The sequence below is a fragment of the Aulonocara stuartgranti genome (genome assembly GCF_965226115.1).
Source record: "Aulonocara stuartgranti genome assembly, chromosome: 14".
In the NCBI taxonomy this organism is placed as follows: Eukaryota; Metazoa; Chordata; class Actinopteri; order Cichliformes; family Cichlidae; genus Aulonocara; species Aulonocara stuartgranti.
Window position 1 is genome coordinate 11481958 of NC_138950.1, and position 19355 is coordinate 11501312.

Below are 19355 nucleotides of genomic sequence, written 5' to 3' on the forward strand. Positions count from 1 at the left end.
ATTTTGCCTTTGTCTTTTTTACACGACTGTACTACGACCTCTAGTGGTTAACATTATAATGGAAGTTAAAGCAGAGCTGGTTTGGTTTCAAAAACTGGCAGCAGAGTGCTGGCCAGCCCTTTCAAGTGTGACTTGACCAAAGAGCAGGAAATTCTGTCCACGACTGTACTACGATCTCTAGTGGTTAACATTGTAATGGAAGTAAAAGCAGAGCTTTGAAATGCAAAATGATGATGAACTTCAGTGGTCTGTTTTCTTGGGACATTTGTGCTCTTCATTAACAACCAGCCATGGTTTAATTTCCATACATCAGTATTGCCATGTTTATACCAGTGTTATCTTATTATGAGTGAACTGCTTGTTTAAAATGCAATTAAAATGAAAGTTCAATAAGTCACAGTAAAAAACATGAAATAAGAGAAAATCACAAATCTGAATATGCAGAGAGGCATCTGAGAAGAGAAAGAGCTTAGCCGTCATGATGTGTGTCGGTCTACCAATCTACAGACAAACTCGACATGTCTTTTCTCCACAAGTCTTCCTCAAACAGAAATCATATTTAAAATAAACCAACTACTACTGCCACAAATAATAATAATAATGATAAGGAGGTTTATTCTGCTGTGTCATGCTGACATGAGACCAAGAAACTGGGCGGGCAGCCAGTTTATCCTACTGTAAATACATTAATAAAACCGGTTAGTTACAATTCATCTTCCATTATAACACTGTAAACCTGACTCTATGTAAAATGTAACAATTTTTGGTGTAGTGTTTTTTATTTTATATGGGTTATTTATGGAAGCTCGTCCCCCGTCAAAAATAAAAACTACAACAAACAACAAACAACCTTCATGGTCCAAAATTCAACTTCCTCAGAAGTTTGGATTTATTGGAGTCACAATTCTGGTATAAAGTAATACCAAATAATGCCTTCTTTCCTTCTTTGTTGTTGAGTTGTGTAATGTGAAATGCTTATGACCTTCACAAGTTTTCCATTTCTGCAAATTCACTCACTTTAGTCTTTATTGTCGCAGTCACGGTGTATGGTGCATAGAAGGAGAGTGTGCTGACACAACTATGATATTTTAGTTTGAGATAATAACTTTTGTTTGATAAAGAACTTGCTTTGTAGCCAGTGATTCAGCTGAAATGAAGTGGTTAATCAGTCAATGCGTTCCATTCGTTGGCGTCCCGTGAAGTCTGCACCGGGACTTAAGACGTTCCAATATATATATCTATAGATGGATGGTTAACAGGCACAAGACAGTTGGCGCTCACTGTCACTGAGACTCCTCATCACTCTCTTCATACTTTTGGTGCTTTCGTCTGTGTAGCAGGTTACCGGTGTCTGTGATGGAGCGCTGGCGGGGCAGAGTAGCTCTGGTGACCGGAGCCTCAGTCGGGATCGGTGCGGCTGTAGCGGTAGAGCTGGTCCGGCTCGGCATGAAAGTGGTGGGCTGCGCCAGGGACGTCAGAAAACTCCAGGTTTGTTCTGAACTAACAAACTGGATTTCAACAGAGATTATTTAATGTAAAACTCTAATGAAAAGGAATTTTTAATATGAAGCTCTGTCAGGCAAACATCATATTGGGGCTGTCGAGCAGACAGACCCTTTGTTTTACTGTGAATAAATTATAAATACTTTAATTCTTAAAACAGGTGCATTAGTTTATGATAAAGACATTGGAGGGGAGTTATTATTTCCATCTATGCACCAAACCGATTTCAGCTGAAATGGATGGAGCAATAACAAATTGCATAAGGCAATCCTATTGATGTACGCTTCAAAGAAGAAGAGTTGAGAGAAGCAAAAAATAAAGAAACAAATAAAGAAAAACATAGTTTATGCGGTATATATTGGTCTATATGCATGGGTTTCATCTTGATGAATGGAGCTGTCCAAATCCACAAAGAGCAGTAAACCTCAGGTCAACAGCCACAGCCAGAGCGTTCTCACTCCCGAGGCGTAACATGTCGACGTTTTGTCACGTCCCGCGGCGTTCCTGAGGAACGCGAAAGGAGACCTTCGGCGTTCTTATGGTACGCGGTGGGTTATGGCTGGAATCCAGTGCAATGACGCTCCCGCGGTAATAGACGTTCCAGCCCTGTATTCCAGCCCTAAACCTAACCGTATCCCTAGCCCTAACCATAACCTTATTCCAGACCGTAACCAGGACTTTAATGATGTTAAATAGCGTGTTTCTAAGCGATTTGAAGAAAAAGAGCGAACATGTGTAGGTTCAGTCCAGACGGTTCTCATATTTCCTCTTTTTCCGGGGTCGTCATTTAGGAACGTGGTGGGTAGCCGAAAACGTAATATGGTGACGATTTGTCACCTAGCGTAAAATGTTACGCTTTGGGAGTGAGAACGGGCAGGTCAGCTGATCACAACCTGTACACAAAGAAATCTGCTGGAGCTTATTATGATTAATTTACTCATTCTGCAATGATATATATAAAAAAAAAAAAAAAACACCCAGCACGGCCCTGTGGGCGGTTTATCCTTCAAGCTCGGGTCCTCTACCAGAGGCCTGGGAGCTTGAGGGTCCTGCGCAGTATCTTAGCTGTTCCCAGGACTGCGCTCTTCTGGACAGAGATCTCCGATGTTGTTCCCGGGATCTGCTGGAGCCACTCGCCTAGCTTGGGAGTCACCGCACCTAGTGCTCCGATTACCACGGGGACCACCGTTACCTTCACCCTCCACATCCTCTCGAGCTCTTCTCTGAGCCCTTGGTATTTCTCCAGCTTCTCGTGTTCCTTCTTCCTGATATTGCTGTCATTCGGAACCGCTACATCGATCACTACGGCCGTCTTCTTCTGTTTGTCTACCACCACTATGTCCGGTTGGTTAGCCACCACCATTTTGTCCGTCTGTATCTGGAAGTCACTGAAAACACTGTATAACATTTTACTGATAATTTTCACTAAGGAATAAAATAAAAGGATTTTCAGGGAAATTTCTTTCATTGCAGTGCTCTTGTTGTGGTAAAGGATTTTAATGTGCTGTTTGTAATAGGACATTTAAATAAAAATGTCCTGTGGAGAATATCCAGTACACAAATATTTATATAAGAATAAAAACAAAGAATATATTTAAGGTAAAAGCAAAATATCTGAAAAAATTACAACAATTTCAATAAAATTACTTAAATATATTGTAATTAAGGTAAGTATAATACATTTTTTTTTATATCTGCATAGACAAAACACCCAGAAGAATTACTATAACTAACTAGATAGCCAAGGAATTCCACCCTGTCTTTGGTTGAATACATATCAGAAAAACTGTTTCATTTCTTTCAGACACTGCTTACAGTACTTAGCAAATATAACATAAGCTGTCAAGGGGGGGTGGAAATCATGGAGCAACTGGGTAACTGGGAGGTATCCTGGGGGAACTCCCAGGTCTGGACCCCTGCATTACTGAGCTCCTGGACAGCCTGAGTTGCAACCTGGTGGCATCACATGGACAGAAATATATTGTCCCTGAAGTGTTCTGTTGGTTTTCTCTCAGGTGAATCTGGGGCCATTTGGCGGTATCAATTTATGCTCTTTATGTTCCTCCTTGCACAAAGGAGCAGATACCTGTCCAGCTAATGTTTTAAGGACCTACTGTCCTACTGTCTGTGCTTAAGGCCGTACACCCCGGGGTTTTGCTTTGCTTGTTTTCTGCTTTGTAATTCTCTTGCTAAATGTCTGTATGTATTTTTCCTGCTGTTCATATGATTCAGTGTATTAAACTCTGTTCCAAGAATTCTACTCTTTTCCAGAGCATCTTTTTGAGTGTCTTGATTTTAATTGGATCTAAAAGGGTTGGATCTCCACATCGTTGGTGGGAGAAGATTATCATGATGGCTTCAAAATTTGCGACCACAAAAGGTTTCCCTGAACAGAAACCCCATAATTCACGGGTTGTTTTATCATTGCCGCTCTAGTGCACCTGTTGTTAATTAACACCAAATGAGATTAACTTACCAGATCTTATCACAGAGCGGTGTAGTTACAAACTCAGCTGCAGGGAGCAATACCAGATGAAATGACTAACACGCCTATTGTTTATTAGTTATTAACCTTTCCCCCTTTATGTACTAGGTGAAGGGGCAGTTATGCTGACACAAACAGACCAAAGATGAAGAGCTGTTGTCAGCCTGTGAAGTTTTCAGGGACTAGCATTTGAGTTATTGTGGAAAATTTACCTACTAGGCAGTCTTTATGGAGAACACAGTATCAAGTTTATGTAGTGTGCATAGCAAATTCTGTTGGTGGGCTGTTTTGTATAATGAGATGAACCCACAGGTAGAGCAAATAACTGCTACAGTTATGTATGACGCCAAAGGTCATGAAGAAGTTACTCTCACAACTTGGCATCCATCCTTGCAACACTTCTGGTTACTTATTTGGGCAATTATTTTGAAGCAGTATCTAAATTAAAGTTAATTGTACTGGTCATAGGAGCTGCATGTATAGAATCACCAGTGAAATCTGATTGAAGAGGAAACAATGGTTGACTATGCTCCAAAATAAAAGATAAACTTCTACCACCATCTTTGCTGTTGAATAGATATCAATTCAGAGTTCCTTCAGTGCCTCATCTCTCTCTCATTCTGTGCTGATTTAAGCAGGAGATGCGCATGGATGACCAAATTAAACAGAGACTGATTTGCCATAAACATATTAAAAAGTAAAGTGAAGTTTTTCTGAATTTAAGAGCATATATAATGTGTGTTTGAATAATGTGTGTCTGTTTATCAGTCTACTCTTAAACTGTACATGTCTTTGTGTATTCAAAAAGAGATCTCGTTCTCAAAGACAATATATTTAAATGTCGGATTAAATACTGCTACTACTTCTACTACTGCTAATGCTATCATGATGATGGAGTTTTTTTCTGCTGTGTCATGCTGACATGAGAGAGAGACTGGGTGGGCAATTAGTTTGTGTTGCTGCAAAGAAATGAATAAACCAATTATTTACAATTTATCATCCATTTTTGTAAATATGACTCTGTGAAAAAGTTCACTGTTCACAACTGGTTTATAAATGACCAGGTTTATTCCAGTTTAAAACTACGGTGTTATGTTAAAACAGCATTTATGTGTTCAACTTTACAATGCAAGTCTTGTTGGATGTAGTTATTTATTTTTTGTTTACATAAAAACAAAACAAACCTTAGAAACTTGAATAAAGTTCATGCTCACAGGTGTACACACGGGTGATCACACCCACAAACTACACCCTTTTTGGCTCCTACCTCAAAGCACACTGTGTTCTGTTGATCTTATGTGCTGCACAATAATGTTTAATATTTAGTATTTACTGTCATATTCCCATATATCATTGTGATGTTGTTTATTCTATTACTCTTGTTCTCTTCTGCTTGTTTTCTTTTTTCTTTCTCAACAGGTGATCCAGGTGATTGATATATGCATTTTTTTTTCTGCCCATTCTGTTGGTTTTTGTTTTTTGCCCTTCTCCCCCGTCCCTCTTCTCAGCTGTTTTTCTTTCCCTCTTTCTTTCTCCCCTTCTTTCCTCCAGTCAAGTCTGTCCCGTATTCAGCAAGTGAAAATAAAATAAACAATAAAATGTGAATCAAATGGACCATTATGGCAAGGCTGGGATGGTCAATTTGGTAAAGTAAATCCGTTGGGCATCTTTCTTTGCCTTTAGACAATAATTCTGATGGCAAAAGAGCCAAACGGGACAGGCAAAAAAAAAAAAAAAAAAGAAAAGAAACTTGAATAAAAAACTAAACAATATTCAAAGCTCTTTCCCCTTAAATTTAAACTTCTACCACATTCTTTGTTGCAGCATAGATTTTGATTCAGGATTCTTTTAGTGACACTTTCTCAGTCTATGGTGTTAGAGAGGAAACACCGATGATGGTCACAAACACATTATTATCCATTTATTGGACATTAAAGTGAAGCAACAGGTATAACTTACTCTGTAGACGTTATTGTGGCAGTGCAAGGTACAAAGAACTGTGCAGGGAGTACTAAAACAAGTATGATATGCAAGCTTGAGATAAGAGATTTTGTTTGATTTAGCTTGGCAGTGTAACGAATAACAAGTGTTTAATCAATCACTGCTTTCCATTCATTGGCGTGAAGGCTGCACCAAGACTTGCAACATCTTTCTGTAATATATATATATATAGAGAGAGATAGCTCACTTTAAAGGACAGTTTGAGCTCAAGGGTGACTATCCTGGAGACCCAGCGTCCCTCTCTTCATACTTGTTTTTCTTTCTTGCGTGTAGCAGGAATCCAAGCTGTGATGGAGCGCTGGCGGGGCAGAGTGGCTCTGGTGACCGGAGCCTCGGTCGGCATTGGGGCGGCTATAGCTGTAGAGCTGGTCCGACTCGGTATGAAAGTGATGGGCTGCGCCAGAGATGTTGGAAAAATACAGGTTTGTTCTGAAGTGAAAGACTCATATAATTTTTGATATGCAAATCATTTTTAATTGTGTCAGGCTGGAATGAAAACTCAGACTTTCTGCGAGAGTGCAAAGTATATTTTACACAAGATCTTCCAGCTGTGTCAGGCTTACATAAGTCATTTTATTTAACTGTAATTAAACCTGTTTTACAACAGGTCAGTCATTGTCGCACGACAATACAGACTGTGTGTAAAACTTGATTATTGATAGATGATCAATAGATTCATTGATAGATGTGGCACAACACTTTCAATTTCAATTTACTCCATTGCAGAAAAAGAAGGCTGGACACAACTGAACTGATGACAAACATCTGAATTTCAGTTTTATTTTTTTTTCTCGTCTCTACAGTTTTCACTAGAAAATAAGAAATTAATAAAAACGCTGATTTTAATCTTAATTCTTACCTTTCTAATCTTAAAGCTTATCATCTGCCATTTCCTTTTGGTTTCAGACACTGGCAGCAGAGTGTAAGAGCGCCGGCCATCCTGGTGTTTTGGTTCCTTTCAAGTGTGACTTGACCAAAGAGGAGGAGATTCTGTCCATGTTTGCAGCGATCAAAAATCAGCACAAAGGCGTGGACGTGTGCATCAACAATGCTGGTCTGGCACAGCCAGAGCTGTTGATAAATGGCAAAAGCAGTGGATGGAAGAACATGATGGACGTAAGAGCTCAGATATTTTAGAAAACAATTATCTTGACTTAGACTTCAATAATATTTTGTGTGCGGTATGTGGAAATACATTCACTGGAATGTTTTCTTTGCAGAATATTGAATGAAATAAAATTATCACTTTTATGTAGCTCTAAAAGTTGGGGAATTATTCTGTTACAGCAGCAAAACACCAAAAACAATTTAGCCCATTAAAATAATAATAATAATTATAATAATTTTTACTTTTTATTTTTCTGCATGGTTTCTTGCAGGTAAACGTTCTTGCACTGAGCATGTGTGCACGTGAAGCTTATCAGTCAATGAAAGAGAGAAATGTGGATGATGGGCACATCATAAACATAAACAGGTGCAGTTTTATTTACTGATGATCAACGACGGCCATGCCTGTGAAGTCTGATGATTTAAACATCTTTCAAATATCTTTGAATATAATCATGCTCAGATTCAGATTGAGATTATGAGCTTCTGTTGGTAACACTAATGGCAAACAAAGAACAATCAAAAGAACAAGATAAAATATACAAACAATAAGTTCACAGCGAACATGCAGACTTGAACAGAGAGGTTTTAAGTTGAGATTTCAACTGGGGGAGAGAACCAATGTTTCTTATATCTGGAGGTAGAAAGTTCCACAGGCTGGGAGCAGAGCAGCTAAAAGCTCTGCTTCCCATGGTGCTGAGGGGGAAAGAAGGCAAGCTGGATAGAAGAAGAAGATCGAAGTGAGCGGGCAGAAGAGGTAGTGCTTGACAGGTCAGAAAGGTAAGGAGGAACAAGGTTATGAAGGGTCTTGAAGGTAATCAGATGAAACTTGTATGCCATTCAGAATTTCATAGGGAGCCAGTGACATTCCTGAAGGATATGGATGATGTGCTGGTATGCGGGCAGCGCAGTTTTGAACCAGTTGAAGCTTATGGAGGGATTTTTGGGGGAAACCATGCAAGAGAGAATTACAATAGACAGTGTGGGATGTAACTATACTATGATCAAGAAAGGATACAGACTGGGTGGAAAGAGAAGGATACAATCGGTCCGTGTTGCGTAGATGGAAATAGGCAGAACAAGTGAGATCATTAATGTGAGATTTATAGGATAGTGAGCTGTCTAGGATGATGCCAAGACTCTTAACCTAAAGTGAATGGAAACTGTGGAGATTTCAATAGTGAGAATGAAAAGATTTGCCTTTATTCCCAATATTGGGAATAAATAGGCATATTTGTGCACATTTTTGTATATTCAATCCTGGAATTCAGTTCAGTAGATGAGTTTGAGATGAGGAGGAAGAGGGTGACATTTTATTAAGATGCCAGTGGCGCTCACTCGTTTCATTTCTTTGGTAAAGAGGACTCCTCCTCCAAGGATAAAACACAGATGTGATCCTGAAATCAGATAAAAAATATGTTGGTAAATGCTGACCTAGTGAAATGTTCTTCTGTTGTAGTGTGGGTGGACATCATGTCTATCCCGTTCCCGATTTACATTTCTACATGGCGACCAAGTTCGCTGTAACCGCGCTGACTGAGGGCCTGAGGCAGGAGCTGCGTGCAGAAAAAACTCATATCAGAGCCACGGTAAGGTTTTAAAGAACACTGATAAACCCAAAAAGTGCCCTTAAAACCAATTTCAGCTGCTATGAGACACATTTACAATACTTTCCGAAGTCGACACACAATCACACTTCTTTTACCTTTGTTTTTCTTTTGTTTTTTACAGAGCCTCTCTCCTGGTTTAGTGGACACAGAATTTGTATCACGGCTCCACAGCAATGAACCTGAAAAAGTAGCTGCTATGTACAGTGAATTTAAGGTATAATTATTAATCTCACAGTTTATAGATTGTTAATATGATTACTCTGATAAAAGTTATTAAGCATTTTTCACTTCTCTGACAGCCTTTGGAACCAAAAGACATTGCCAGTGCTGTCACATACGTGCTCAGCGCCCCGCCTCATGTTCAGGTTTGTAGGTTTTCTCTTATTTTCAACTTTTTAAATGTTCACTTATTGAATTTAGCTCATTAATATTGTAAATATCACCAGATTACTCAAAATAAGATAATATTTCTATAACTTTCCTTTCAGGTTGGCGACATTAACTTTGAAGCTGTGTAGCTGGTAACACAGTGCAGGCACACAATCCAGCCTCCACAACAAAGTGGTGTGAAACTCCTGACTGCTCAACACTGCTCTCCATTTATCCTCTGCTAAGAAAAAATAAATAAAAACCACCAACCATTACTGAGCACACTCCTACGTGATCCTAAAATGATAAAAAGCCAAGTCAAAGTTGAATTTTTCATCAAACAGAACTGTCAAAATGACTGTGAGAAAATTACCAAAATAAATTTTTCTAATGCGAATGAAGAAAGACTTGAGAATGTTTTTGTTCAATTCAGATGCACACTGACCTAAACTGAAATTGAACTCAACAGAATTAACAATAAACTGTTCTTATTAACTATGCCCTAGAGACTGGTAAGTGGCCTTTGTTCATTAATCTATGTTCTCCAACCAGTTGGTGAATGGTTGCTGGAAGTTTTTGGCAGTCACTAGGTAAAATTCGGGGCAAGGAGGTATATGGTGCTGTACTAAAAACTCTGTTGTGGTTCCTTTGTACGGTAGCAGATTTCTGCACTCTCCAACAGTTTGTGTGGATGATGCAAATATTTCTGAAAACACTCACCAAATCGCTGAGTGTCTTGACAATTTGACACTGCTCAGCAAGCACAATGCTCCATTGTCAAGGATGCAATAGAGAACTGTTTGCTAGTGTTAATTGTGGTTGTAATAAATAATACATTTGTTGTAAATAATTAAATGCAGGTATCTGAGAGAGTACACTTTTAAAGGAGTTGTCAATACAAAACTTAGCCTACCAAGAAATCATATAAGTTTGGTTTCAAAAACTGGCAGCAGAGTGTCAAAGTGCTGGCCACCCTGGTGTTTTGGTCCCTTTCAAGTGTGACTTGACCAAAGAGCAGTAGATTCTGGCCACGACTGTACTATGACCTGTAGTGGCTAATATTGTAATGGAAGTAAAAGCAGAGCTTTGAAATGCAAAATAGTGATGATCTTCAGAGGTATGTTTTCTTGGGACATTTTGTGCTCTTCACGAAGAACCAGCCATGGTTTAAATTCCATACATCAGTATTGCCATGTTTATATCAGTGTTATCTTAATATGAGTAAAGTGTTTGTGTTTAAAATGCAATTAAAAGGAAAGTTCAATGAGTCACAGTAAAAAGCATGAAATAAGAGAAAATCACGACTCTGAAAATGCAGAGAGGCGCTGAGCACATATTATGATGGCACTGGCAACATCTGTTTTTTCTAGAAGCTATCAGAGAAGAGAAAGCATGTCTGTCATTTCTCCACAACTGTTCCTAAAAGAGAAATCCAATTTAAAATACTCCAACTGCTGCAACTAATACTACTGCCACAAATAATAATAAATAAAGTTAATGATAATGAGGTTTTTTCTGCTGTGTCATGCTGAGATGACACCAAGAAACTAGGCGAGCAGCCAGTTTATGTTACTCTATAACCGAATTGCAATTCATCATCCATTATAACTCTGTACACATGACTCTGTGTCAAAGTTCATTTTTATCAGTATAATAATGTAACAATGCTTAGTGTAGTTTTATTTTATTTTATATGGATCGTTTATGGAAATTTGTTTCTACCCTAACCTAATTCTAACTACCGGTAAGTAACAAAGTAACTAATTACTTTTAAAAATAAGTAATCAGTAATTAGTAACTACTTACTATTTTCAAGTAACTTGACCAACACTGCTGATAACACATGAGAACAATAAACGTATCATTTTCAGTTGTAACCCACAAACTGAACGGTAATGTACACTCGTCTTTAGGTTTTTGATAGTTCGTCACTGTTTCTACGTCTAGTTGGTTGGAATGGAGGCGAAGTCAACGGGATCCGTTCTCCCTACCTAGTGCGCGCTCCCGACGCAGAGGAAACTAATTCTGTCGGGGATATCTATCTTGGCACGTCCCTCTCTTCAAACTTTTGGTGCGTGAGCTGGTTAGGGCTGTCTTTGATGGAGCGCTGGCGGGGCAGAGTGGCTCTGGTGACCGGAGCCTCGGTCGGGATCGGGGCGGCTGTAGCCGTGGAGCTGGTCCGGCTCGGTATGAAAGTGGTGGGCTGCGCCAGGGACGTGGGGAAAATACAGGTTTGCTCTGAAATAACAAACTCGATTTCGGAAGAGTTATGTTATGCCGGTGTTGTGCCAAAAAGTGATTGTCGGCCAAAAACTGATTTCCGGTATTTGCCAAAAACTGATTGCTCGTATTTAAACTGCTATAAGTAACTTGTTGGCCTATAATATGTGAAACATATGTCAAATGCATCCCTCATGGATGACACAAAGTCATATTGAGCCACAAACAACATTCGTGTAACAAGGTAGAAGCCGCAATCAGTTTTTGGCAGCGACTTTTATAGAACCTTTATTTATGCAGTTAAAAAAAATCTCATTAACATTAAAAATGTCTTTTGTAAGAGTAAGACAGCAGAAATGGCAGCAAATATTACAATAGTTCTGTAAAAATATTGTAAGTGGGGAAAAAGGACCGGATTGGTTATAATGTGAGTACAATAACACAGAGTTATAAAGATACTTGAAAAAACAGATAATCTTTTAATTCTATATATAACCCCTTTGTAAACGCTGTTCACCGAAGTCTATTTACCAACATACGTAAAGATATTACACATAAAAAATACACGGAAACATTGGAAATCACTTTTTGGCAGGCAAATCACTTTTTGGCAGTTTTCTCTGTTAGCAGTAGTTTACCGTTTTCTTGCGTCTTTTTTGTACATCAAGCTAGTTACCGTTACAACATTCACTTTCGGTCACACAGGAAGTTACCAAAATAAAAGCACAAACGTTCAAGGTTCAAGGTTCTTTATTTGTCACATGCATAGTTATACAAGTATAAGTTATACTTATACTTGTAACCCGTGTCAGGCTACATTTCACTGTATAACACACAGTGAAATGTAGCCTGACACGCTCCTCGACATGTGCAAAAATGGGGGGGAGAACATATAGTATATACATTGGGTGAATGTGCAGTAGTAGTAGCAAGCAGGTGAATTCTGTACATTAATATGAATAGACATCTGACATCTGACTATTTTACAGAATAGTTATATTACGTGTTGTTGAGCTAGCTTTACATATCCGCCGTTACACTGTTTGTTTTACAGTAAATCATTTATGCTGTATATATTGGTCTATATGCATGGTTTAAAATAAGCTGCACAATACCAGATCCAAGCTGTGTACTATGCAGTAAAATAAAAAAAATGGTATAAACAGTATGTTGGCACTTGGCAGTATAGGAGACGGAAGTCAGACATGATAACTTACATACTGATGAGTTGTGTAAATCCACAAAGAGCAGTATACCTCGGGTAAACAGCCACAGCACAGGTCAGCTGATCACAGCCTGTAGACAAATCTGCTGGAGCTCTCAATAGAGCCTATTGTGACTCCTGATTCCTTTCCACACACTGCTATAACCACTACAGTGATCTTAGGGTTCTCAAATCTGCAAATCCCATTTTAGCCCCTGACTATACTCATATAGTATATTAATAATAATTATATAATGATGTATTGTATTCATATTATTAAATTAGTATATGTATATTCTGTTTAGATGTAGAGGCAGACTCATCCATCTACAATGTAGGCTGCAGCAAATAGAGCTATAAGTTCATTTGTTTGTCTATGCTTGTGTTCTCACTATCGTTCAGGTGTTCATTAGAGTTTATGTTTAAATTAAGTTTTCATTTCCATGACTAATTTTGCTATTATGTTAAAGTTGTATGAGGTTGGGTTTCCTTTGTAAAATAATTGAAAACTCCTTATCTTCTTACTTTTTTGCTTTGAATTCATTTCAGAGTCTGGAAAATGTATCTTTTATCTTAGTAAAGAAGTTTAATCCATAATTAAACTTTTACCAGAGTATTTTTACCACAAGAATCTGAATGCAAAGGTGATTATCAAGGTATCGTCTTTTCCTTTTTGTTTTCAGAAACTGGCAGCAGAGTGTCAGAGCGCCGGTCACCCTGGTGTTTTGGTGCCTTTCAAGTGTGACTTGACCAAAGAGGAGGAGATTCTGTCCATGTTCGCCACGATCAAAGAGCAGCACAAAGGCGTGGACGTGTGCATCAATAACGCTGGCTTGGCTCATCCAGAGGCGCTGCTAAATGGCAAAACCAGTGGCTGGAAAAACATGTGGGATGTAAGAACTCAGAGTTATTTTAGAAAGAAAATATTCCTGGTTGGTATGCAATATAATATTGATAACATATGTTATATGTTGTTGTGTGCTACATATGAAAGCATTCACAGGAGTGGTTTCCCAGCAGAATACTGTATTCTAATGAAATGATAAATTGAGTCATCATCATTTTTTAGAATGAGATAGATGTCTTTTATTTATACAAAAAGTTGGATAAATAGTGTGTTAAAATGTCAAACTATGAAAATCCCCATCTGGTTAAAATAAATACACAATCACAATAGATGAGAAAGATAAAATATTATGCAAAACTGGCTAAAGGCTTTCACTTGGTGTTCGCTCTCTCTGCGTAGAGTATCACCTCCTGTTGCAACACACAATGATGTTTTTGTGTAGCATATGTGTTGTAATAAAAACTGTATTTACTCGCTAAATTATGTCTCTGTATTCACTCACTGTGTCTTTAGGGATTCACTAGCTTAGCTTAGTTTTTAAATTTTTTATTTTAATGATATTGAATTCGAGACTCGGTTTTGCATCCTTGAAAACTCTCTAGCTAGCCAGCCTCCTGTAGTCAGTGCAGCCGAAGGTAGAAGGTAGCGCAGGCCCCATTAGGTGTCCCCCGGCAGACTGTCGAGTAGCTGGGGAAACAGGATGGCTGGATGACGGGGAGGAGGTATCATAGCCCCCGGTACACTACCAACCTGTTCATGTGGCTAACTACTTTTCCCCACTCAATGACACACTCGCAGGAGATCAGACTCTAGGAATTGGCGATTCTGTTTTAAGACATGTTGGCTAAGGGTAAATGCAAATTCAGTAAAATATTAAAAATCAACAAAAATCGACTTAAATGTTAAAAAAGTCACAAAGAAAGAACAATACAGTATCCTCATGAGCACCGAAGAGTAAAACATAAACATTAGGTCTCTCTCTTCCGAGTCTCTGTTAGTACATGAATTAATAATTGATCAACAAATCGATTTACTCTGCCTTACAGAAACCTGGTTACAGCAGGATGATTATGTTAGTTTAAATGAATCAACACTCCTGAGTCTCATTTACCATCAAAATCCTCGAGGCACAGGCTGGGGGAAGGTATGCCTGCAATTTTCCACACCAGCTTATTAATTAACCAAAGACCAAGACATACTTTTAACTCATTTGAAAGCCTGATGCTTAGCCTTGTCCACCTCAGCTGTAAAACTCAAAAAAACAGTCGTATTTGTTATCTTCTATTGTCCACCTGGGCCTTACACAGAGTTTCTGTCTGATTTTTCTGAGTTTTTAACTGATTTAGTGCTCTGTTCAAATAAAATAATTATTATGGGTGATATCCATGTAAATGTTACAAATGACAGTCTCAATCAACGTGGTATTTAATATTTTATTAGATTCAATTGGCTTCCCTCAAAAGGTGAAAAAATTGACGAAAAGCACCGTTGAGCAAAGTATTCCTTTAACGTCAACTAGGAATGACTTAATGAATTTATTCACAAATCAAATTTTAACAATTAGAGAAAAAATTACTCATAATGATCTCACAGATCTAACATTATCTACACATACTTTGAGTACCATTTGTATTTATTTAGTCTTTTTTTCCAATTGACCTTTCTGAGTTAACATAAGTAATTACTTCCTCCAAACCATCAACATGTCTTATAGACCCCATTCTTACAAGACTGCTGAAAGACTGTTGCCTATGTACTTCAGGCCTTCAAGCTGGCAGTAGTTAAACTTAAAAAGCCGTTACTTAAAAAGCCATCTCTTGACCCTGTGGTTTTAGATGTTTATAGGCCAATTTCTAACCTTTCATTTCAAAAATTGTCAAACAGCTAATAGATCATATGCAGACAAATGGCTTATTTGAAGAGTTTCAATCAGGTTTCAGAGCTCATCAAAATACAGAAACGCCTTTAGATAAGTCCCAAAAAATTGATTCTGATCATCTGGACGTAGCATCTCAGTGGGAGAAACGTTTCGTCACTCATCCAAGTGACATCTTCAGTTTCAGATGACCCAACCTCATAAACAGTACCTTTGCACAATGACTGAAACCAGCCCACTGAATGAAAAAAATGGGCTGTGAGGTCAGCTCCTGGATTATTACTATCCAAACTGGCATGACCAAAGATCAACAACCGCTGAACAAAGACCATCGCTGAACCAATTTTACAATGCTGTGATTGCAGCCATTTGCTAACTCACTTTTAGTGAATTTTACAAATGATCTTCTTGGCCCCTGACAGTAGTCAGTCTAGCTTATCCTGCTAGACCTCAGCGTTCGATAATGTTGACCATAATATTCTATTAGAGCGATTAGAACATGCTGTAGGTATTACAGGTATTGCACTGAAGTGGCATGTATCATATTGATCAAATAGCATCCAATTGTTCTGTAGTTTCTGTGCCAGGACCAGTTTACATGCTTCCCTTAGGCAGTATCATCAGAAGGCATAGGATGAATTTTCACTGCTATGCAGATGACACCCAACTTTATCTATGCATGAAGCCAGATAACACACCAATTAGTTTGATGTGTGTTAGAAAAATGTCTTAAAGGCATACAGACCTGGATGACCTCCAATTTTCTGTTTCTAAATTCACAAAAAACTGAGGTTATTGTACTCGGCCCTAAAATTCCTAGAAATATGGTATCTAACCAGATACTTACTCTGGATGGCATTGCTTTGGCCTCTAGTAACACTGTGAGGAACCGTGGAGTCATTTTTAACTAGGATATTTCCCTTAATGTACATTTTAAACAAATATGTAGGACTGCTTTTTTTCCATTTGCACAGTATCTCTAAAATTAGAAATATCCTGTCTCAGAGTGATGCTGAAAAACTAGTTGATGCATTTATTACTTTTAGGCTGGATTAGTGTAATTCATTATTATCAGGAAGTCCTAAAAACTTCCTGAAAAGCCTTCAGTTAATCTAAACTGCTGCAGCAAGAGTACTGACAGGGACTAAAAGAGAGAGCATATTTCTCCTATACTGGCTTCCCTTCATTGGCTCCCTGTTAAATCCAGAATTGAATTAAAAAATCCTGCTCCTCACATACAAGGTCTTAAATAATCAGGCCCCATCTTATCTTAATGATGTCATAGTATTGTATCCTTGCATTAGAGCACTTCGCTCTCAGACCACAGGCTTACTTGTGGTTCCTAGAGTATTTAAAAGGTGAATGGGAGCCTTCAGTTTTCAGGCCTTTCTTCTGTGGAATATGGGAGACAGACACGATCTCTACTTTTAAGATTAGGCTTAAAACTCCTTTTTGCTAAAGCATATAGTTAGGGCTGGATCAGGTGACTCTGAATCCTCCCTTAGCTATCCTGCAACAGGTGTAAGCTGCTCTCTTCCACAGCATGTCTTTTATCCTGTTTTCCTTCTCTCACCCCACCTGGTCGCGGTCCCTGAGCCTGGATCTGGTGGAGGTTTCTTCCTGTTAGAAGGGAGTTTTTCCTTCCCACTGTCACCACTTTGCTTGATCATAGGGGGTCATTGTATTGTTGGGGTTTTTTCTCTGTATGTATTAGGGTCTACCTTAAAATATAAAGCACCTTAAGGCGACTGTTGTTGCGATTTCATTCTGTATAAATAAAATTGAATTGAATTAAAAGAATTTGTTCATCTTGAGTGCAAATAGCAACAAGGAAAAGTATCATTTTGATGCATTGATTACATATATTTGTTTTACCGTTTATTTCACTGCTGGTTTCTTACAGGTGAACGTTCTTGCACTGTGTATCTGTGCACGTGAAGCTTATCAGTCAATGAAAGAGAGAAATGTGGACGATGGGCACATCATAAACATAAACAGGTGCAGTTTTATTTTACTGATGGACAGTGATGGGTATGCTTGTGCAGTTTACACAAACATCTTATAATTCAGTCATTCTTTTGGCAACTCTGCACAATGGACTTTTCTCACAGCACACATTGTATCTCCCCCTTTAAGAACCCTACTATAGCCAATGAGTGTTTTTATTACTGGTAGGTCCAATAAAAATAAATACCAGACTGCTGTGTCAATAACAATATATTAGAACCAAAAGGGACATCTTCATATTGCTTTCATTGGCCAGCTAGCAGTTCAGAACTAAAAGATTTTTGAGTTTACTATGAAAATCATCAAGAAAAATGAAACCAAATCTAATTGCCAGAACCGAGAAATGTTTTGCTTTTTTTAAATCTCAAAACACAAGTACCTTCCTGGTTATACATTATATAGAAACCTTTAAATTACAGCACAACAGCATAGTGATGCAGTGGTTAACACTGTTATCTCACAACTTATCTCACAAATCCAGCATCTGGCCAGTGTCTTTCTCTGTGTAGTTTGCATCTTCTCCCTGTGTCTGCAGGAGTTCTCACCTTCCCACATAGTCCAAAGACATGCACTAAGTTGGGTTAGTTTAGTTGAACTGTGTCTGTGTCTCTGTGTCCTGTGACAGACTTGGGACCTGTCTGTGCTGTACCCGAGGCTCCTGGACCCTGAATTAGATAAGCAAAAGAAAACAGGTGGATGTTAAACGATATAGAAACTGTTGCCATTGTTGTTATAACACTTGTAAATATCCTCTGTTGCAGTGTGTGCGGCCATCAAGTGTTTCCTAATGCTGACGGACATTTCTACACCGCCACCAAGTATGCTGTAACTGCGCTGACTGAGGGCCTGAGGAAGGAGCTGCGTGCAGAAAACACTCATATCCGGGCCACAGTAAGCTTTTGAAAGACACTGTAACCAGCTCCAAAGTACCTTTAACACTAATGTCAGCTGTTATGAGATGCACACAGAGTACTTCTTGAAGAATCCTCATTAATAATGTCATTTTGCAGAGCATTTCTCCTGGCGTTGTGAAGACAGAATTTGCATACCGCGTCTACAGAGACAATTCTGATAAAGCAGCTGCTGTATACACTAAAAATAAGGTAAAATCATTATTCCTTCATTTCCTACAATCGCTACAGTATTGTTGATATGATTACTATTAAAATTTCATTAAGCACTTTTCACTTCTTTGATAGTCTCTGGAAGCAAAAGACCTCGTCCATGCCGTCACATATGTGCTCAGTGCCCCTCCTCATGTTCAGGTTTGAGATTTTCTCTCATTTTCCTCTTTTTTGTGACCTTTTGAACTTTTCTATTTTCCATTTTAAATATCAGCAGTTTAGTCATAAGATAACATTCATCTATCTTTTCTTTCAGATTGGGGAGATTTTGCTTGAAAGTCTGTAGCAGGTGTCATGCAACTTGGCCTTGAGACCCATCCCAATCTTTACATCAAAGTAGTGTGACCGGCTCTCCTTACTTCTCAACACTGTCAGATTGTAATCAATTCACAGAAGGATAAAATAAAGGAAACTCATCCAGCTGTTTTCTGTCTAATTGTCTTCTTATCAAAGGTCCCTGTGGTACCTTTTTACAAGCGTCCTACTGGCCAGCAAGGAATGCCCATGAAAACACTTTAATTAATGACAGCTTCCTTCTTATTGTAACAGATCTCAGTTGCTGGATAGTATTTAAGCTCTAAGAGTGTTTTTACTGTTAAGCAGATGTTCATTTCAGCAGGTTAGAACCTTAGCTGGTTTGGGGGGGGGGTGTCATGGAGCAACCGTACAAGTCATAAGGGCCTAAAGACTGATGAACAAAGGTCACTTACCAATGTATGTTCTCCAACCAGTTGGTGAATGGTTGCTGGAAGTTGTTGGCAGTCACTAGGTAAAATTCGTGGCAAGGAGGTATATGGTGCTGTACTAAAACCTCTGTGTGGATCCTTTGTATGGTAGCAGATTTCTACACTCTCCGGGAGTTTGTGTGGATGATGCAAATATGTCTACAAGCACTCACCAAATTGCTGAGTGTCTTGACACTTTGACACTGCTCCGCAAGCACAATGCTCCATTGTCAAGGATGCAATAGAGAACTGTTTGCTAGTGTTCATTTTTGGCTCT

General features: G+C 38.6%; 2 protein-coding genes across 2 annotated transcripts; both read left to right on the forward strand.

Annotated features, from left to right (window-relative positions):
• Positions 1-6108: 6108 nt before the first annotated feature.
• Positions 6109-10478, forward strand: LOC309687592 (dehydrogenase/reductase SDR family member 11-like). Its single transcript, XM_082502675.1, has 7 exons — positions 6109-6411; positions 6896-7105; positions 7369-7463; positions 8556-8685; positions 8828-8920; positions 9006-9071; positions 9195-10478. Exons 1-7 carry the CDS (start codon positions 6280-6282, stop codon positions 9222-9224), a joined length of 756 nt encoding a protein of 251 aa, XP_082358801.1. The 5' UTR covers positions 6109-6279; the 3' UTR covers positions 9225-10478.
• A 469-nt stretch (positions 10479-10947) lies between these two features.
• Positions 10948-18775, forward strand: LOC309687588 (dehydrogenase/reductase SDR family member 11-like). Its single transcript, XM_082502669.1, has 7 exons — positions 10948-11306; positions 13183-13392; positions 17126-17220; positions 17991-18120; positions 18240-18332; positions 18429-18494; positions 18610-18775. The coding sequence occupies exons 1-7, from the start codon at positions 11175-11177 to the stop codon at positions 18637-18639; spliced, it is 756 nt and encodes a 251-aa protein (XP_082358795.1). The 5' UTR covers positions 10948-11174; the 3' UTR covers positions 18640-18775.
• Positions 18776-19355: the final 580 nt, after the last annotated feature.